Source organism: Solanum dulcamara, chromosome 2 (assembly GCF_947179165.1).
Source record: "Solanum dulcamara chromosome 2, daSolDulc1.2, whole genome shotgun sequence".
In the NCBI taxonomy this organism is placed as follows: domain Eukaryota; kingdom Viridiplantae; phylum Streptophyta; class Magnoliopsida; order Solanales; family Solanaceae; genus Solanum; species Solanum dulcamara.
In genome coordinates this window covers 7,375,916-7,393,370 of record NC_077238.1, presented here as the reverse complement: position 1 = coordinate 7,393,370, position 17,455 = coordinate 7,375,916, and the positions used below count along the sequence as shown (strand labels likewise).

The 17,455-nt window shown below is 31.3% G+C and overlaps 1 protein-coding gene across 1 annotated transcript; it reads left to right on the top strand.

Moving 5' to 3' along the window:
• Positions 1-6,752: 6,752 nt before the first annotated feature.
• LOC129880176 (probable hexosyltransferase MUCI70) lies at positions 6,753-12,633 on the top strand. The gene is made up of 8 exons (XM_055954107.1): positions 6,753-6,920; positions 7,024-7,286; positions 8,325-8,423; positions 9,997-10,355; positions 10,762-10,973; positions 11,066-11,322; positions 11,422-11,600; positions 11,916-12,633. The coding sequence occupies exons 2-8, from the start codon at positions 7,064-7,066 to the stop codon at positions 11,991-11,993; spliced, it is 1,407 nt and encodes a 468-aa protein (XP_055810082.1). The 5' UTR covers positions 6,753-6,920; positions 7,024-7,063; the 3' UTR covers positions 11,994-12,633.
• The last annotated feature ends 4,822 nt before the right edge of the window (positions 12,634-17,455 follow it).

Below are 17,455 nucleotides of genomic sequence, written 5' to 3'. Positions count from 1 at the left end.
TTGTGTTATTTAACATAGCCTATCAAACCTTCAATTAAACAAATTGTGTACTATTGGTTCCTAAGTTGACAATACTAATGTAAGGACACTAAAAAATTAACAAGAGTACTAATGCGAACATCCAAAAATTTGAGAGAGAAGTAGCACAACATGATAACAAAATTGAAATAACTATACGTAGACACGTAACTTTTTATCGAATTCGAGATTTTACACGATTTAGTGCTTAAATATTTTTTTTATATCTTTTTTCTTATTTTTAATAAGTTTATTTTAAAAAATTTGAAAAACTATAAAATAAAAAATAATCACATTTAATATAAGTTTTGTTTTAAAGAAAAACACGTCCGTACCTCCCAATTCATCCAATAACCCTCAATAATATGAATGGAAAACTCATCATTTGTTGTTAAATAATTCAAGTCTCTATAGTCAAAACAAAGCCTCTAGCTACCATCCTTCTTTCCCACCAACACAACTGGAAAACATATGGACTAGTACTATTCTGATGTACCCCTTGATCCAACATCTCTTTCACTAACTTCTCAATGATGTTCTTCTTCAGCTAGAGTATCTGTAAGGTCTATTACTCACAAATACAACAAAATCTATAAGTGGTATTCTATGATCATAAGGCCCTATGTGAGGTGGTAAAGTAGTAGTAATATCGAAGATGTATTTGTATTGGTCCATTAGAAGATCGACAACACAACAGAGATATCATTTCATTGGCCTGGACACTGTTACATTGCAATCATGCAGTTGTGATCATTGATAGCATGTAGAATTGCACTTGTTCCTCAGTTTTTTTGTTCAATACTCTGGCTTTGCTAGTCTTTAATTGATTACCTGCTTCTTTCAAAACATGTCTCTTCCCTTGGTGTATAAACTCAATGATTTTATTGTTGAAATCAAATAAGATCCTACCCAAAGTGCTTAAACAATGAGCTTCCAACACTATATCAACATTTCCAAAGGGAAAAAATAGAAAGTCAGAAGAGAATATGGTGCCTTGCAGTAACCATTACATATTTATGTTAACTACAATAATGTGAACCTTTCCACCACAAGCCATACTAACAGACTGCTCCATAATTGTGCTTGCCTTACAAACCAATTTCTTTGTCACTTTTTCATCAATGAAGTTGTGTGTATTACCAGTGTCAATAAGAACCTATAAAGGCTATTTCTCATGATATTCAGTGACGCTGATCGTTTGGTGTTTAGTGACTCAAGTGAAAGCTTACAAGGAGATAGTCATGCATTCATCAGAGTTATCAATAACATCACTCTCATTGCTGATTTAAATCTGATCCTGCTTCACTTCTTCACCTATGATTACATCTCAATCCTCATTCACTTCCACTAAAACAGTTGTTTCTTAGCTTTACACATTTACCCATAAACATATTTCTTATCACATAGGAAACACAACCCCTTATCCCTATTTTCATCCATCTCTGCATCAGTTAACAACTTCCTTCCATTATTATTATTATGAAATATAGTAGGTTTATTACCATACGGCTCAAAGGGTAGTGTTTTTTGAAAATTGTGGTATTTAGAATTAATAGGAGGTTATAAGATGGGGTTATGATTATTCCCAGAAGATCTAATTCCCCAAGATTGAGCCTATGCTTCAACTTCCTTAGGCAACCTGACAATCTTGTAGGCCTACATTAGGGTTCTTGGTGCTTGGATCCTAAGTGACTTATTCAATTTAGGTTTAAGCCTTCCTTAAAAGTAATTAATGGTGTTTTCTTTACATAAACTACTTTAATCATCAGCGTGGCAAAATCTACTTGATAATCCCTCATAGTACCAGTTTACTAAAGCTTCTTGAGGACTTCCATGGGATCTTCAAACTCATCCCAAACCTCTCATTCAAAGCTAAAACATATTTAGTACAAATAAGGTCTGAATTAGTGTTTCTAGCTTTAATATATAATCTATGCCAAGATATGACTTCACCTTCTAAGTGAATAACTGAAACCTTCAGCCTATGGCTATAAGGAATTTCCTCCATGGAGAAAAAATGATCCACCTTATACAACCATGTATTTAGATCCTTCCATGAAAATTTAGGAAAATCAACTCTAGAGCAATGAGTGAGAAGATTACATTTTGTTAAATCAGGGAGTAATTCCAAGAATTATAGCTAAAGAGTAAAGAATTGCAAAAAGAGAGAAAAATATATGATATTATTCATGAATGAGTAACAATGTACATCAACTACTGTATTTATACAATAGAGATCCCATCAATCAACTAATTAGTCACTAACTAACTCTGTGACAGTTACTAACTAACTTTGTCACACATTAATTTGTTAATTGTTTTCTTGAATATGTTATCTGCCTAACTGATTTTGTGACACATAAGCTCCTAATTGAATTGGCTTCTAATTAACTTCTAATTTCGTGCCTTAAGCGGTCGTTTGGTAGCTGGTTAGAGTTATGCATGTATTAATAATGTAGAGATTAGTTATGAATGAATCTATGTATTATCTTATGCATGAATTAGTTATGCATGAATTAGTTATTTTGTCTTCTATCCTGCATAAAATAATACATAGGTTTCCTTATAATTTATACATATATTAGTTATGCAGATTTCTTGATTCTCAACCAAATCTCCTATAAATTTTATACATGAATAACTTATTTTCTATCTACCTATATCAAACGTCGTATAAGTTATATGAAAATTAATACATGAATAACTTGTTTTTAGCTACCAAATGACCCCTAAGTCTCTAATTTTGCATCAATACTAAAAATAGACAACATTAATAATGTCCGTTCACTTTTTCTTGTTAACCATTCTAAAAATAATTTTTTATTTTTATTTATCACTTTTAACATATCAAAGACAAGATAATTTTTTTCTTGTTTTATATTTAATATTAATTACTTATATTTCAAACATATTTTAAAAAATCTAAAATGATTTATTAATTAGTATAAACACTACAATAAAATATTAATCATTGTTTTTTAAGGCGTGAAAAGTACAAATAGATAATCAAAAGTGAAAATGAAGTAATCGTCCAAAACTCAATAAGCGCGAACTGACCAATAATAAGTTAAAAGATCGAATCAGTACTCACGTGAAAGCATCTGCAAGATAAAATGCACAAATATCGATTCACATTGCTCTCTCATGAAAACACAAAATTTAATAACTATTTTATGTATCTTAAGCAAACAACATCAATTTTTTTCTGTTTTTTCTTATATAGTGAAATTTACATGGCCTGAAATTTGAACGTAAATGACATCAATTCCCGAAATAGTGGAAGGAGTTAGTACAGACTATAAACTAAAAACAGACAAGTCCCAAAATTGATTAGACAATAACCACCGACAATAGTGGTTAAAGAAAGAACAAACTACTCAGGTAAAAAAATAATACTATACATTGTTATTTTAGGTTAATTTGAGTGGGACTATCCATGGACATCCCTTGTTTCAGATAAATATATTTTTTTCTTGTTTTCCTCTCATTTTTTTTTAATTATCGACAAGACATGTAAAAGTGGGTATTACTAAGAACAAACAACGTTAATAATTGTTCCAAAACTGGCTAGGCGTGACTCGATCGACAGTGGGTTAAACTCAGATTACTACTAAAGTGCAAGGACATTTCTATAAAATTTGTGGAATAAAGCTAAATTTTAACTTATACCTTAAAAATATACACATACATAAAAATAAAAATAAAAATTAATGTGACTTTTTTTATTTTTTCATAATTGCTATTTTGATGTACTTATTTATAACAATAACTAGTAATTCAAGTTAATAAGGATTTAACCATATGTTTTTAATATATTACCTTGATTATTATTATAAAAATATTATTTATTACTATAAGTTCTAAAATATTTTTGTTAAAAAGTGATAATTTTTCTTTTCATTTTTCTATAGATTTTATAATTTTTTTAAAAAAAATTATATTTTATATCATCAAAGAGAAAACAAAATACATAAAATTCACAATTTAAATTTTCTTAGGTCTTAGAATTTGAGGCTACAAAGGACTAAACTATGAAAGCATTTACAAGACAAAATTAATGTGCAAATATCGATGCACATCTCTCATAAAAACACGAAATTCAATTAACCCATTTTTATTGACGGGCATTTGAATTGAAGTGAATTGGTAAATTCTCATTTAATGTACACATTTGTACGATATATTTGCTATCTATAATAAATTAATTTTGTGTAATTTATTGAACAAACAACGATCGACGTTAGATCCCGTTTGAATATATGGTATAATTTATTTATTTTTGATAATTAACATTACAATTATATAAACACTTGCAATAGGATATCCATGATGATGAATGACAAACCAAGTGCCACCATGGTACATTTAGGAAATCTCCTAATCACGATATGAAATTAGATTGACGTGAAGTTGAAGTTTTTATTTGTGCAATTTAAATTTCTTAATTGTATGTTTTTTTTCATAAATTTGAAAATTCACAAATTGTGAAAACTATTTAAATTTTTCTAATTCTTATATATATATATATATATATATATATATATATATATATATATAAAATCTTATCAAATTAGTAAATCATATATAGTATATAAATAAGATTTTGGAATATCCCAATGTGCCATATCAATAAATCACAGATCTACATGTTTCTTTTATAATAATTATTTACGATTACAAACATTCAAATATACATAATTTTATAAAGATACAGTACTAGTCAACAATAATAGTAAATAGTCATTCTTTCATATAATCTTTTCACATGATATAAAAAATCTTTTCACGCCGAACATAAATCTTTTTCTCACAAAATTTAAAATGATAAGCCTTATTTTTTTACAAATATAAACTTATGCGTTAAGTTTTACATTCGAACACATGCAAGTATTTTACCATGATATCTATATTAACGTTTAGTTTTAAATCTTGAAAAATGATTTAGCGAATAATTTGTTATCAAACTGTATTGGAAAATATTAAACAGTAACAAAAACTTCTGAAAGTAATAAAGACAGAATCTGAAATTAATCAAAAAATAATAACAGTTTATGAACAATTATTGTAAGAACAAAATCGAGCTCACTGAATACACAGTGTGTCCTTAAGGAAATTATTCCCCTCAAAGTACCCGAGGTTTTGAAATCTTTCCTCCAAGGATAGAACGATTTACTCATCAAAGTAGAGGTACTGCAAATTTTTGGTGACTGCGAACCACTTGAAGGTTGTATATCACACGAGTTTTAGGAAGTGCAGAAAGAAGAAGAAGTTGTTTCAGAATTTGCGTATGGAACATTCTGAGGATTAAGAGACATATATAGACTGTTTGCACCTTTTAAGAAAAGGTTTGCAACTTTTCGGAAAAGGTTGCAACCTTTAAAAAAGAAACGGGTCGCGGGTCAGGATTTTTTCACTTAATTAATTAAATAAATAAATAATATTAATTAATTAAAATTTAAAGGAAATTTCCAAATCCAAATCCAAATCCGTAGCCGAGCGAGCGACGACGGCGACGGCGCGAGGGGAGACCCTCTTCTTGACCCTTTATCAACATGAATGAGTGCTTCTACTTTTAAGTAGGAGACTTTTCCTTTCCACCACATATGTGGGACCAAAACTTATTTAATAAAGCAAGAGAGAACAAATCATTTTCCTCTCCACTTCTTTTTTCCTCAATTTTCCATTCAAACTATCAATTAAACCAACAATCCCCCACGTGAATGGGGAATGTCTCCAAGATAAAGGAATGCACGGATAAGTGTGTGATATACAAGCGAAGATTAATTGCATCCGGATAAGTAGGTTTCCCTTTGAACTTTCCATAGTGAACTTATATAGGATATACTCGATCAATCGGTAGATGCGATATCTTTGAACCGTCGAACTTTGTTGTATAACTAGACAACATAAGTCATACAATTAATCATCAACCATCTATGGTTCTCACGGTTGTGTTCTTTTCAGCCATGAACACCGCCTGGTTTCATGAATGCATAGAGAATGGGCCTTTACCGTCATTCCCTTTGAAGCGACTTATACTTCACATTCACATAGATGATTTCTAAACGTGTAGTCCTATAGATACACTATCTAGTTATTTTCCGCCAGACTTAGATAATCATTAAAAAACCTTTAATGTTGTATTACTCAGTAAAAAGCCTTAAGGTTTTATCCTTTGTTTCTGAACATTGTCATCATCACGAGAATGGATTGAGTTATTTGACAATGTTGAACCGCCAATCATAACTTTGTTTGATCTCTTTGATCCGAAGCCGAAGCCGAAGCCGAGCCGAGCGAGCGATGACGACGACGGCGCGAGGGGAGACCCTCTTCTTGACCCTTTAACAACATGAAGGAGTGCTTCTACTTTTAAGTAGGAGACTTTTCCTTTCCACCACCTATGTGGGACCAAAACTTATTTAATAAAGTAAGAGAGAACAAATTATTTTCCTCTCCACTTCTTTTTCCCTCAATTTCCCATTCAAACTATCAATTAAACCCAACATAATTAACTAATCATGAGAGTAAAAGTGAACAAATAAAAGTGACAAATAAAAAAAAACGTATTTATAGTATACTGAATAAATAAAACTTAAAATGAAAGATAGTTTTTCAAATTGAATACGTAAAAAATGAATATCTATTTTTAATTTTTGTTATAAATATTTAAACATATATTATGAATAATTAAAAGTGCAAGGATATATTACATACTAAAACACACAAATTCCTATATTTGATTAGACAAACAGCACCGACACTGTTAAGAACACTACTCAGTGAAAAGGGATCTGAAACACAAATTAACGTTCAAACGCCGATGCACATTTCACTCTCGTGAAAAAAACAGAAAATTCAATTAATTCAATTTTATTGACGAGCATCTGAATGGAAATGAATTGGTAATTTCTCATTTCTACGATGTATTTGTCGTCTACGATGAATGATTCTGTGTAGTTATTGATTTTTAATTATTTTTTTTGTTATCAATTTTGGTTTGGACAGATGAGGAGTTTGGTGTTTAAGGTTTTGGAGGGATGTTGTGATGGGTCTGTATAAGAACAATACTGAATTCTTCCAGGAGAGAAGAAGCATAGCTGGGCTTGTTTACAAGTTTTTGGATCAAATCAAGAACAATTTTAGAAGCTCTCGAAGAGGAGGAAAGTTCAGTCTTTCTACAAACAGGGGATTACTGTTTTGTGTATTTATACTTGCTGTCCTCTGCTTCATCTCATTGGCTGCTTTTGCCTTTGGGATGCACTTCCATGGTGAGAAACTAAACATTATTGAATTTCATTCTACACTTCCAGATTATAGTATTGTCATATCTGTAACTATTAAACTGAAATTTCTTGCATTTTGGCAAGACCTGTGTTTTTTTTTTTTAAAAAAAAATGAGGCAAGTAATATATATTTTTTAATATTGGGGCAATTGTGGGATATGTTTTGATATGCTTTTCCTTGAGTCGTGTTTCTATCATAAACAACCTCTCTACTTCCCAAGGTGGAGGTAAGTTATGGGTACACTCTAATTTCCCAAACCCGACTGGTGTGAATTACATTGGGTATGTTGTTGTTGTATTGGGGCAAAAAAGAGCCCGAATACAAGAAGTATACCAAAATCTATGTTTCTCGGACTCTTTGATAGATCATTGGGTGTGTTGTACGTTATGCATTTTTGGAGAATCCGACACAGGTACAACAACATTTTTGAAGGTCCAAGCAACATGGACAAAAGGTAGAAAACCTATATTAAGAAATGATTTTCTAGGATGGTACAGCCAATCTTCTATACATACAAGAACCTCGTGGTTGCACCAAAAAAAGAATAAGGGAAAAGAGGCTACTACTCAATTGTGAAACGGGGATTTGTTTTCCATCTTAGGCACATCTTGTTTTTTCCTTGACCAAACTTGAGCTGTAAAGATTTATACTTGTATATGCTGGATCCTCTAGCGCACTGGATGTTATAAATTAATTGCTCTTCTGAACGACCAGGTCATAATGAGATTAAAACCGATGCTTCCTTCATTTATGATTGTAAATGTTAATGAGTAGGAACTGCTAGCAATTGCTACTCTTTCTGGGATTCTTGCATTTGTAGATGAGCATACTACTGCGAGTATCTTATAGGCAGTCGGTGTCCCTTTGGCTGCTTTAATATCCCATACACTAGTTGAAGGATAACAAATCTGTTTTAGTCATAGGAGGCTCTCATATTTTGAGTTAATAAAATTTTTGGCAAGTTTTGTCTACTCTAAGTACAGCTGTTATTCAAAGACATGTTTTCCTGTTGTTCTTTGCAGGTAAATTGGAACACGGCATGTTGCCTTGGAGAGAAATGCGAGAAGATTATATTGGGCATGATGTACCTGACCGTCCAACAAAGAAACCCCGTAGGCAGCGTAAGACTTGCTTTTACTATGCTTGTGTGTACTTTTGTCTATGTTTATGTCATTAAGAAGAGAGTTTCCAGAAAGTAGACAATGGGAAGGAAGTTATACTTACCTGGTCAAAATAGATAATTACTAATAATGGCATTGTAGCAAGAATTAGTGCAGACTAGCAGACAATGGGAAGAGAAGTTATACTTATCCTGGTCAAAAATAGATAATCAATAATAATGACATTGTAGTAAGAATTAGTACAGCCTAGATCCTGAACTTTGTAGTCAGTTTTAAGAAATTGTCTGTAACAACAACATACCCAGTGTAATCCCACAACTGGGGCATGGGGAGGGTAGAGTGTTCACAGCCTTACCCCTATTTTGGGAGGTAGAGAGACTGTTTTTGTGGTTGTTAATAAACAGAGAGATACATGTGGAGAACTATAGTTGAACATCCACTTTTACGGTTTTACCTGTTTGTTTCATGGTTGCATGTGGCAATGTGAGAGTGTTGGTGCAGATCTCTGAGTTGTCCCTGTAATCCTGAAGTACATCCTTCAAAAACTATGTCGTTAATTACTTTTAATGACTATCAAACGGTAACAAAAAGAACAATATCTAAAACTTTGCCTACGAATGAGCTCTTTGGTTATTATATCTTCAAGATCACACCATGTTGGTAAATGAGCAATCTTTGATCCTCTCTTTATTTATTTAATTTGTAATATTTGAAGTAGTTTTACATAAGCCTTGTAAGAGGGAAGAGAAAGAAACAACCTTTCAAACAAAAAAGTATTTCCAATGAACAGAAAAGACAATGTGGAATCACTGCATGCTCCAAACGAAGGAGGTTGATTTTACTATGAAGAACCTTCCTTTTCCATCTTATTGCAGTGAAATGGCCTCTTTTGGAGAACACTGGCGAGTAACAAATCAAAATGTCTATTGCATTATAGTTATATCACATAATTTTAAAGAAACATAAGTTTTGTATTCCTCAAAAAAAATATTATAAAGAAACAAAAGTTTCTTTTAGAAAAGGTTCCATGAAGAATACAATTTCGTTGATTATGAAGATAAGTATGCCTTCAATAAACTACTTCTTTGTAGCACATATGGCCTGCTAAGCAAGATTACTTTATAATCTGTCATGTATTTTATCAAAGAATTTTGTGGTCAAAGTTCAAAACCTTTTATCTTTTTGAGGTTGGTGGCAACCGAAGTTTAAACATGCTTTGAATGTGTTCAATCCAATTAATTTTTGGAGTTCCTAGATATGCATTATAGCGTGCCTCATACAACAAAGTTTCATGTTCTATTCTATCCTCTTCACTTCTTTTCTAGCTCCAAAAAGTGCCAAAAAGAGTTGGTAATTGACCATATTATTGTCCATGGCACAAAGTATATATTATCATGTGGCTATGCGGAATTATCATAACATTCTGGAGATCAGTTAATGAAAGTCTATCCCTTTGTTGGCATCTCTTGGTAAAATGCTATATACAAGCTAGGAAGTTAAAGGACTATTTCCAACGTAAGCAGAAAATATTGAAAATATGCAAATACTAATTTTGTTGCTATTTGATTTTCAGGTTTTTTTCCTTGTGAGGTAGCTTTTAAGGACTCCGTCAATTTGCTTAGTGAACCGAAGGACTTTTTGAATTTCACCCATTTTTCCTTGGGATATATGGAAACAGAAAAGAAATCTTCATATATTGATTCTCATGAACCCAGATTTGGTGGACATCAGACCCTTGAAGAAAGAGAAAAATCATTTTTTGCTGTAAATCAAACAATTCATTGTGGTTTTGTGAGTGGAGCTGAAGGGTTTCCAAGTACTGGATTTGATTTAAAAGAGGAGGATAAAAAATACATGAGTGCGTGCAGAGTGGTCGTATCATCATGTATTTTTGGAAGCTCTGATTTTTTACGAAGGCCAACAAGCAGATTGGTAATGATTTGGCCTACTTTTTTCTTTATATTACTTTTCTCTACTGTAATGATATTCACTGAGCTTGTTTTTATATCCATTTATAAAACACCTGGAAGGGCTGGAAAATTCCTTTTCTCTTCATTCTCATCCTAATGACCTTGCAGTATTCAGCTGTGTTTGCTCTCCCTCTCTATTTTCAGAAATGGCAATTGCATAAAAGACTTGTAAATCTGAAATGTTGAATAACTCCGTGAAGATCAAGACTTTCTAAAACATGTTCCCAGATACAACAGTTTTATGTAATAATAAGTGACTCAATTTAGCCATATTCTACAGATTTGTCAGATGGTATCTTTGGAAAGCCCAAGAGCAGGTTAGGATATTGCAACATGTGCTTACTTTGGATTGATCCTTGCCTTTTCAGATGAGTGAGTATTCAAGGAAGAATGTATGTTTTGTTATGTTTGTTGATGAGGAAACCCTTTCCACACTCTCAAAAGAAGGAAATGCACCTGATGATGGTGGATTTGTTGGTTTGTGGAAATTAGTTGTCGTCAAGAACTTGCCTTACACAGATATGCGTAAAACTGGGAAAGTACCCAAGTTTTTGACACATCGCCTCTTTCCTTCTTCTAGGTGATTTTCCATATCCCTAGCTGGAATTTTATTCTTAATGTATCTTGCTCCAATTAAAGATGAATTTGTTCTCCTCTTGTGGCAATTTTTAGGTACTCTATTTGGCTTGATAGCAAACTGCGGCTCGCAACCGATCCAATGTTGATAATTGACCATTTCTTATGGCAAACTGGCTCTGAGTATGCCATCTCAAATCATTATACTCGGCACTGTGTTTGGGAAGAAGTACTCCAAAATAAGCGTCTAAATAAGTACAATCACACTGCTATTGATGAACAGTTTTCATTTTACCAATCTGATGGTCTTACCAAATTTGACCCTTCAGATCCAAATCTTCCTCTGCCAAGCTGTATGTGCCACTTAATGCTTACTATTTATCCTATTCTCGTTGCCTTCTTTTTCCATATGCAGTTTATTGAACTAATTATCGTTTTTTTGTGTATTGCAGATGTGCCTGAAGGTTCTTTTATTGTCAGAGCACATACACCAATGTCAAATTTGTTCTCTTGCCTCTGGTTCAACGAAGTTGACCGATTTACTTCACGTGACCAACTAAGCTTCGCATTTACATTCCTAAAATTGAAGAGAATGAATCCAGACAAACCATTCTATTTAAATATGTTTAAGGTAAGGTGTCTTCAGGTCACTTTAATTCTTTTTATTTACAGCTCTTGTGAAACTGACAAATGTATGGTTACTGTTGAATCATCTGCTTGCTTATGAGACTAACTGTATTGCCAGATATATTTCTGCAGCATTATTCAATATATCTACTTACCAAGATAAAGCTATTTGTAATTTGACTTCGCAACAGTGTTTTGTATCAATTTGAAACATTAACACCGTTTTTCAACAACACTGCACCCAAAACTTGGTGTCCTTAACTTATGTTAAAGCAAGTCTGTGGAACTTCATCATATGTTTGAATGTATGCTTCTGCAGGACTGCGAGCGTAGGTCGTTGGTCAAGTTATTTCATCACAGAGAGCCATCTGTTTCACCTCCTCCAAGAATAAGTTGATATTCTGACTTGATTTGGTAAACTGGACCTCTTGCTCGACCCATTTGAACTAACTTTCAGTTTAAGGATGAACTGATGCATTCCATTGGCGACTAGAGATTATATGTTTTAGAAGGCGATAGAACTTCTGTTGAATATCTTTGGTTTTGTCATTTTTGGCCAAGAGTATGGGGCTAACTCATCTGCCTTTGAGCCACCATCTTCATGTGATTGAGATGCGGAGTAGGATGCTCGTGAGGTGCTACTGCTGCTTTAATTATCATAGCTGTTGGATGTTTTTCTGAGATTTCTTGTGGGTTCAGCGCTGAACGAGTTCTGCAGTAGCGTGTATACATGTATTTATCTCCACTGAGAGGAGTGAGGGCCATCTCATCTGATATACTTGTACAATCTAGATCGGGTATACGTTTTGTACATTGAATATTGTATCTCCTCATTTCCAGCTCACATTGATGAAGTTAGTCATTTCTAGAATTCTACGATATAGAGAACTTCTATTACTTTTCATATAACCGAATCATATAACCGATCCCAATGAGGCATAATTCTTATTATTTACTACAGTGTTGTAATGAATTGCTCTTATAGCATTGACAGTACAGTAATAATAGAGTTTCCTATGCTTAGTTGTTTTAGCGTAGCAACTTTTCTTCTATTTTTACTACCATCTTTTGCATTGTTCATCTTGCTTTTCGCTGTAGTTATTTTCTTTCAATAATGCTTTGATTTCACTTCTTTTGAGTTAAGGATTTTATCGGAAACAACCTATCTATCTCACAAAAATAGGATAAAGTCTGCGTACATACTATCTTCCTTAATCCACCAAATGACAAGGTCTAAAAACACTAAAACCCCAAGATAACATCTTGTAAGTACAGTAAGTAATTTTTTGCTGCACGTTCAAGAATACTAATGTGAAAGAGAGTGAAATTATTATGTTATGTCCTTCAAGCTTTTGTAAATGCGTGTGGTAAAACTATTTGTTCTCTGATAATTATTCAATTAGTACATTTTATCGGTGTGAAACTCAGTTCTCTTTTTTTCACTTTTTATTCTTCCTTCTAAACTCCTTCCCCCGTTTGTAGACCCCCCCTCCAAAAAAAAAAAAAAAATTAAAAATGAAAAAAAGAAAATGAGATGTCTTGCACGGTCATAATTTGAACGGAAGAAAATGACTTTTTTTAGATATGTATAAAAGTGAAAATGTCTTGTTAAAACGTTTTCTCTCAAAAGAAGATACAATTTTTTGTGGAAACAAAAAAAAAGGATAGCGAATTAAAATACTATTCCTTTTTTCTTATCACAATATTTTTTTTTTTAAAGAAAACGATATGAACTTTGACTGTTTAAGATAAATTTTGTTAACATATTGATATGATAAAAATTACAATTTTATAGTACTTTCTATATATTTTTTGAATATCTAAATTTTAATTTTAAGTATTGAATGATTTAATGAAATTAAACTTTAAAGTTAGTTAAATTAACTTTTGAAAAATGAAATGTGACAATTATTTTGAAACAGAGGGAGTACGGTAGAAGGAAGATAGGAAAATAAACAGTTTCATCTGCCTTATTTACTTTATAGTTAATATGCATTGAGACAACAACATCACCATCAGAGTGGCGCAGCGGAAGCGTGGTGGGCCCATAACCCACAGGTCCCAAGATCGAAACTTGGCTCTGATATTATTAAATGTTGTATTATCTCAGATGCAAGCTTCCAATCTCCACACATTTTTTTTGATGTTAATATTTTAATGCAAATAAAAAATTATAATGTACATTTTTATAACATGTGAAACTACATTAATAATTCATTTCTATATATAGCATTCATTTGATAAATTGTTACCAAAAATATATTTTATGTGACTTGTAAAATCTACTACTGTTGCAATCTTTTGAGCACTATTCAGGACTTTATTGTCATAAATTAGTCTTTGATACATCATTTTCATGAAAAATCTTTTATTGTGTCTAAGCAAGGGATTATAGCTGGCTGAGGAATTATTGGATGTAAATGTGAAGTGTCATATATTTAGAGTTTTTATATCTAAATTTTATGAACTGTCATTATTTTGAAAGCAGCTATTGAAATGGGGCCATATGTTTCTGACTTTTAAAAATCAGATATTGTGTTGCACTTCCACATAAAGTCGGTAATTTATATCACCATTCACTCGATAGCTTTAATAGTTTACTGAAAACTTTTGACTTAGGCTGATAAGGTAGGTGGCGATACTCAATATTCTCAACTCCGACCTACACAAGTGGTTCTATGGATTGAAAATTTTGAAAGTGAACTAATGTAAATATGTAAATTAATTAGTCATCCTTTTCAAGTAATTGTTTGTTTTTAAAAAATATGTAAGCAAATTTGGATGATTTATCAAGAGGATTGACAACAAGACAAGGTTGAAATATACATGGATATTTCCCTAGAGGGTTAATAGGAGATTTTGAAGTGAAGCCTTTGCAAGCACATGCGTGTTCACTACAACAAATAAAGGATTTCGCAGCAATAATATAATTTTATTATATTTAGAAGTGATAATAAATATGAGTATTTATAACCAACACTCTATATAAATGACGATAAAGGCTTTGACTCTTTAAAGATGGATTGATGAATCCATCCAAATGGAAAACGATGTGGCTTATGTTATATAGTAATTGAAAACTAGATATTTGGAAACCTCACAACATCAATTTTTAATTCAATTCACATTTGCAACTTTATATTTGACTTCTTACAATATACTAATGTTCACAGAAAATCTAAATACAGAACTAAAACGAAAAGTGAAGGATTATATTATTAGTGTTCAATGTTTTTAAAGAATTAAGGCCATTTTATTCCAAATTCCAAACTTAAGGGACTGTTTTAAACATTTTCTCTCAGTTTTAAAAGAGCTTTGTAGAAATAGTTACTTTGTAAGATAAATATATGAATTTGAATGACTTTACTGGAACAAAAAGAAAAAAATCTAAATGGTTTTAATTTACTAGGTAAGTTCAATAAGTTGCAATGACCATATGAGGATTTAACTCCCAAATTCTTGGACAATTCTACAATTTCTTTTAGAGGAAGCTACACGTATGTGTATAATAATAGATTTGATAGTGTTATGTTGGAATATAGCCAATTTAATATGTGATTGAAAGTATAATGTTATATATATTTTTAAAAAACCGACAAAACTCAGAACAATAAAAAATCAACTTAATTAACTTATTTAGTTCTAACACTTAAAAATCTGACTTAATTGATTTGATTTCCCATGAAGACCCATCCATGTTTCTTTTGTGATATTTTCAAGAAAATAATCAGAATTAAATTTAGTGATTTATCAATCATGCCGCAATTGGTTACACTTCAATTTTCCTTTTATCCCCCCCCCCCCGCAACACCACACACACAAAAGTCTATATCAAATCAATTATCAATCAGGACTCATAAATTAAATTATGGTGGCTAGTTTATATCAGATCATATTGGGAATACGTAATAACGAAAGTGACTTATTAAGATAATTTGATCGAAGGTGCTAGCTAACAAACAATAAGCAATCTATTACTCATACTATTTCGGATTTAGATTGAAATTATAAACACCATGTGTTTGGATATATCTAATTTTGAGAAATATTTGGAAAAAAAATAATGATATTTTAAGTTGAAATGATGTACTTGAAAGTTAAGTTTGTGTGGGAAGATTTTCTTTTGCTTAGGAAAAAACATAATCTAATTTGGAGGGGGAAATTGGTATCGGAGAAATTTCATAAATAACCACTATTCCTTTTATTCCATATTAGTTGAATTTTTAAGGTAATGCACATATATTAAGAAAAATATTTAAGGATAAAATTTGAATCATATGTTCCTCTATTACCCTTTTGTTTAATCATCATCATAAATATGATTAAATGTGAAATCATAAATACAAGTAGTCCTTTATTGGAGTATAACTTTGTAAGTAATGTAGTTTACTCCTAGGAAATTACAAAACTTCATTAATGGAAAGGATAAACATGGAAAAAGTTTCGAATATTTCTCTTAAACTTTGGACAATTCAACTATTTTGAACAATGAAAAAAGTTCTAGAAATTCAATTAATATGGAACAGAGGGAGTATAATAAATTTTAATTAGGCTCCTTAGCTATAGTTTGCATATGTACAGGCCGTAGTTATAGTTTAAGCAACATCATTTGTATAATTTGCAGATAATTGAGTTATTTTTGTATAAACTTGAAATAACGAATTTATACAAACACAAACATCTGAACTTTAAATAATTATATAAATTATATTATACAAAAGTTATACAAATTTCAAATTATACAAACGTGCGGATTATACAAATTCGAATCATAATTAACGTTAAATATTAGTGGAGAATTATAAATTAGCTAAATTATAGCTATGTTAACTAATATAATTTTCCTTAATTTGTAACTAGATACTTCGTATAATAATCTATATACAATAATTTTTAACTAAAGGTGTTAAACTTTTCATTCTTCACTACATGAGGCTACGCCATAATGTATCACCAAACAACTATAATAATCTGTGTCCAAATGGCCCCTAACCGAAGTTTAAAAGGAAACAAGCAGCACCTAATTAAACAAATCACCATCACTAGGTATGATGCTAGAGAGAAAGTTGGGGTTCAATATAATTAAGTAATTTTAGTTAAAATTTTGTATTATTGTTACAAACTTTACAGAGACTTTTATTTATTCGTATTAAGATTAAAATATTTGAATTTTAATGGATTTTTAAATAATTATGATATTGTCTCCAGATCAGAATGATGGATGATTAAGACTATTTTTTAATATCTGAATATGCATAATTTATTTATTTTTAAATATAATAAATATTTAATTTGAATAAAAAGTAGTTAATATTAGGAAAAATATAAATTTCATATAATAAAATCATTATTTGATTAAAGAAAATATTTATGTGCGGTAGTGGTGATGATGGTAATAGTTGATGTTAGTGGCTAGTAATGATCGTGATGATAGTTGTGATGGTAAAAGTGGTAATTGTAGTGATGGAGTAATTAGTTGGTGTTGGTGATAGTTGATGGTGGTGCTAACTCTGATGGTGGAGGCGATTGCAGTAAGAATATGATCGTAATGGTGGTGACTGCTGATAATATGATGGCAAAGGTGATAATGGAGATAACGACAATGATGGTGACATTGAATATAATTATAATGATATAAATAGTAAATTGTAGTAACAACTGACACTATTGGTGGTGATGGTTGACAATGATAGTGATAATTATGATGGTAAAAATGGTTTAGTAATGATGATTAATGATGGTGAAAATTATTCATAATATAAAAAATTCGTTTAAGATTTAAACCATTTAGATTCATATCACCGTTAATGTTTTAAGTAAAAGGCATGTATATGACCTGTAATTATCTAATATAGAACT

Bases quoted from the DNA above. Each gene is read 5' to 3' on its own strand.
- LOC129880176 (XM_055954107.1), top strand. From the start codon at position 7,064: ATGGGTCTGTATAAGAACAATACTGAATTCTTCCAGGAGAGAAGAAGC. The intron at 10,356-10,761 runs GTAATGATTTGG...TTGCCTTTTCAG, and splicing joins GAAGGCCAACAAGCAGATTG to ATGAGTGAGTATTCAAGGAA. The intron at 11,323-11,421 runs GTATGTGCCACT...TGTGTATTGCAG, and splicing joins AAATCTTCCTCTGCCAAGCT to ATGTGCCTGAAGGTTCTTTT.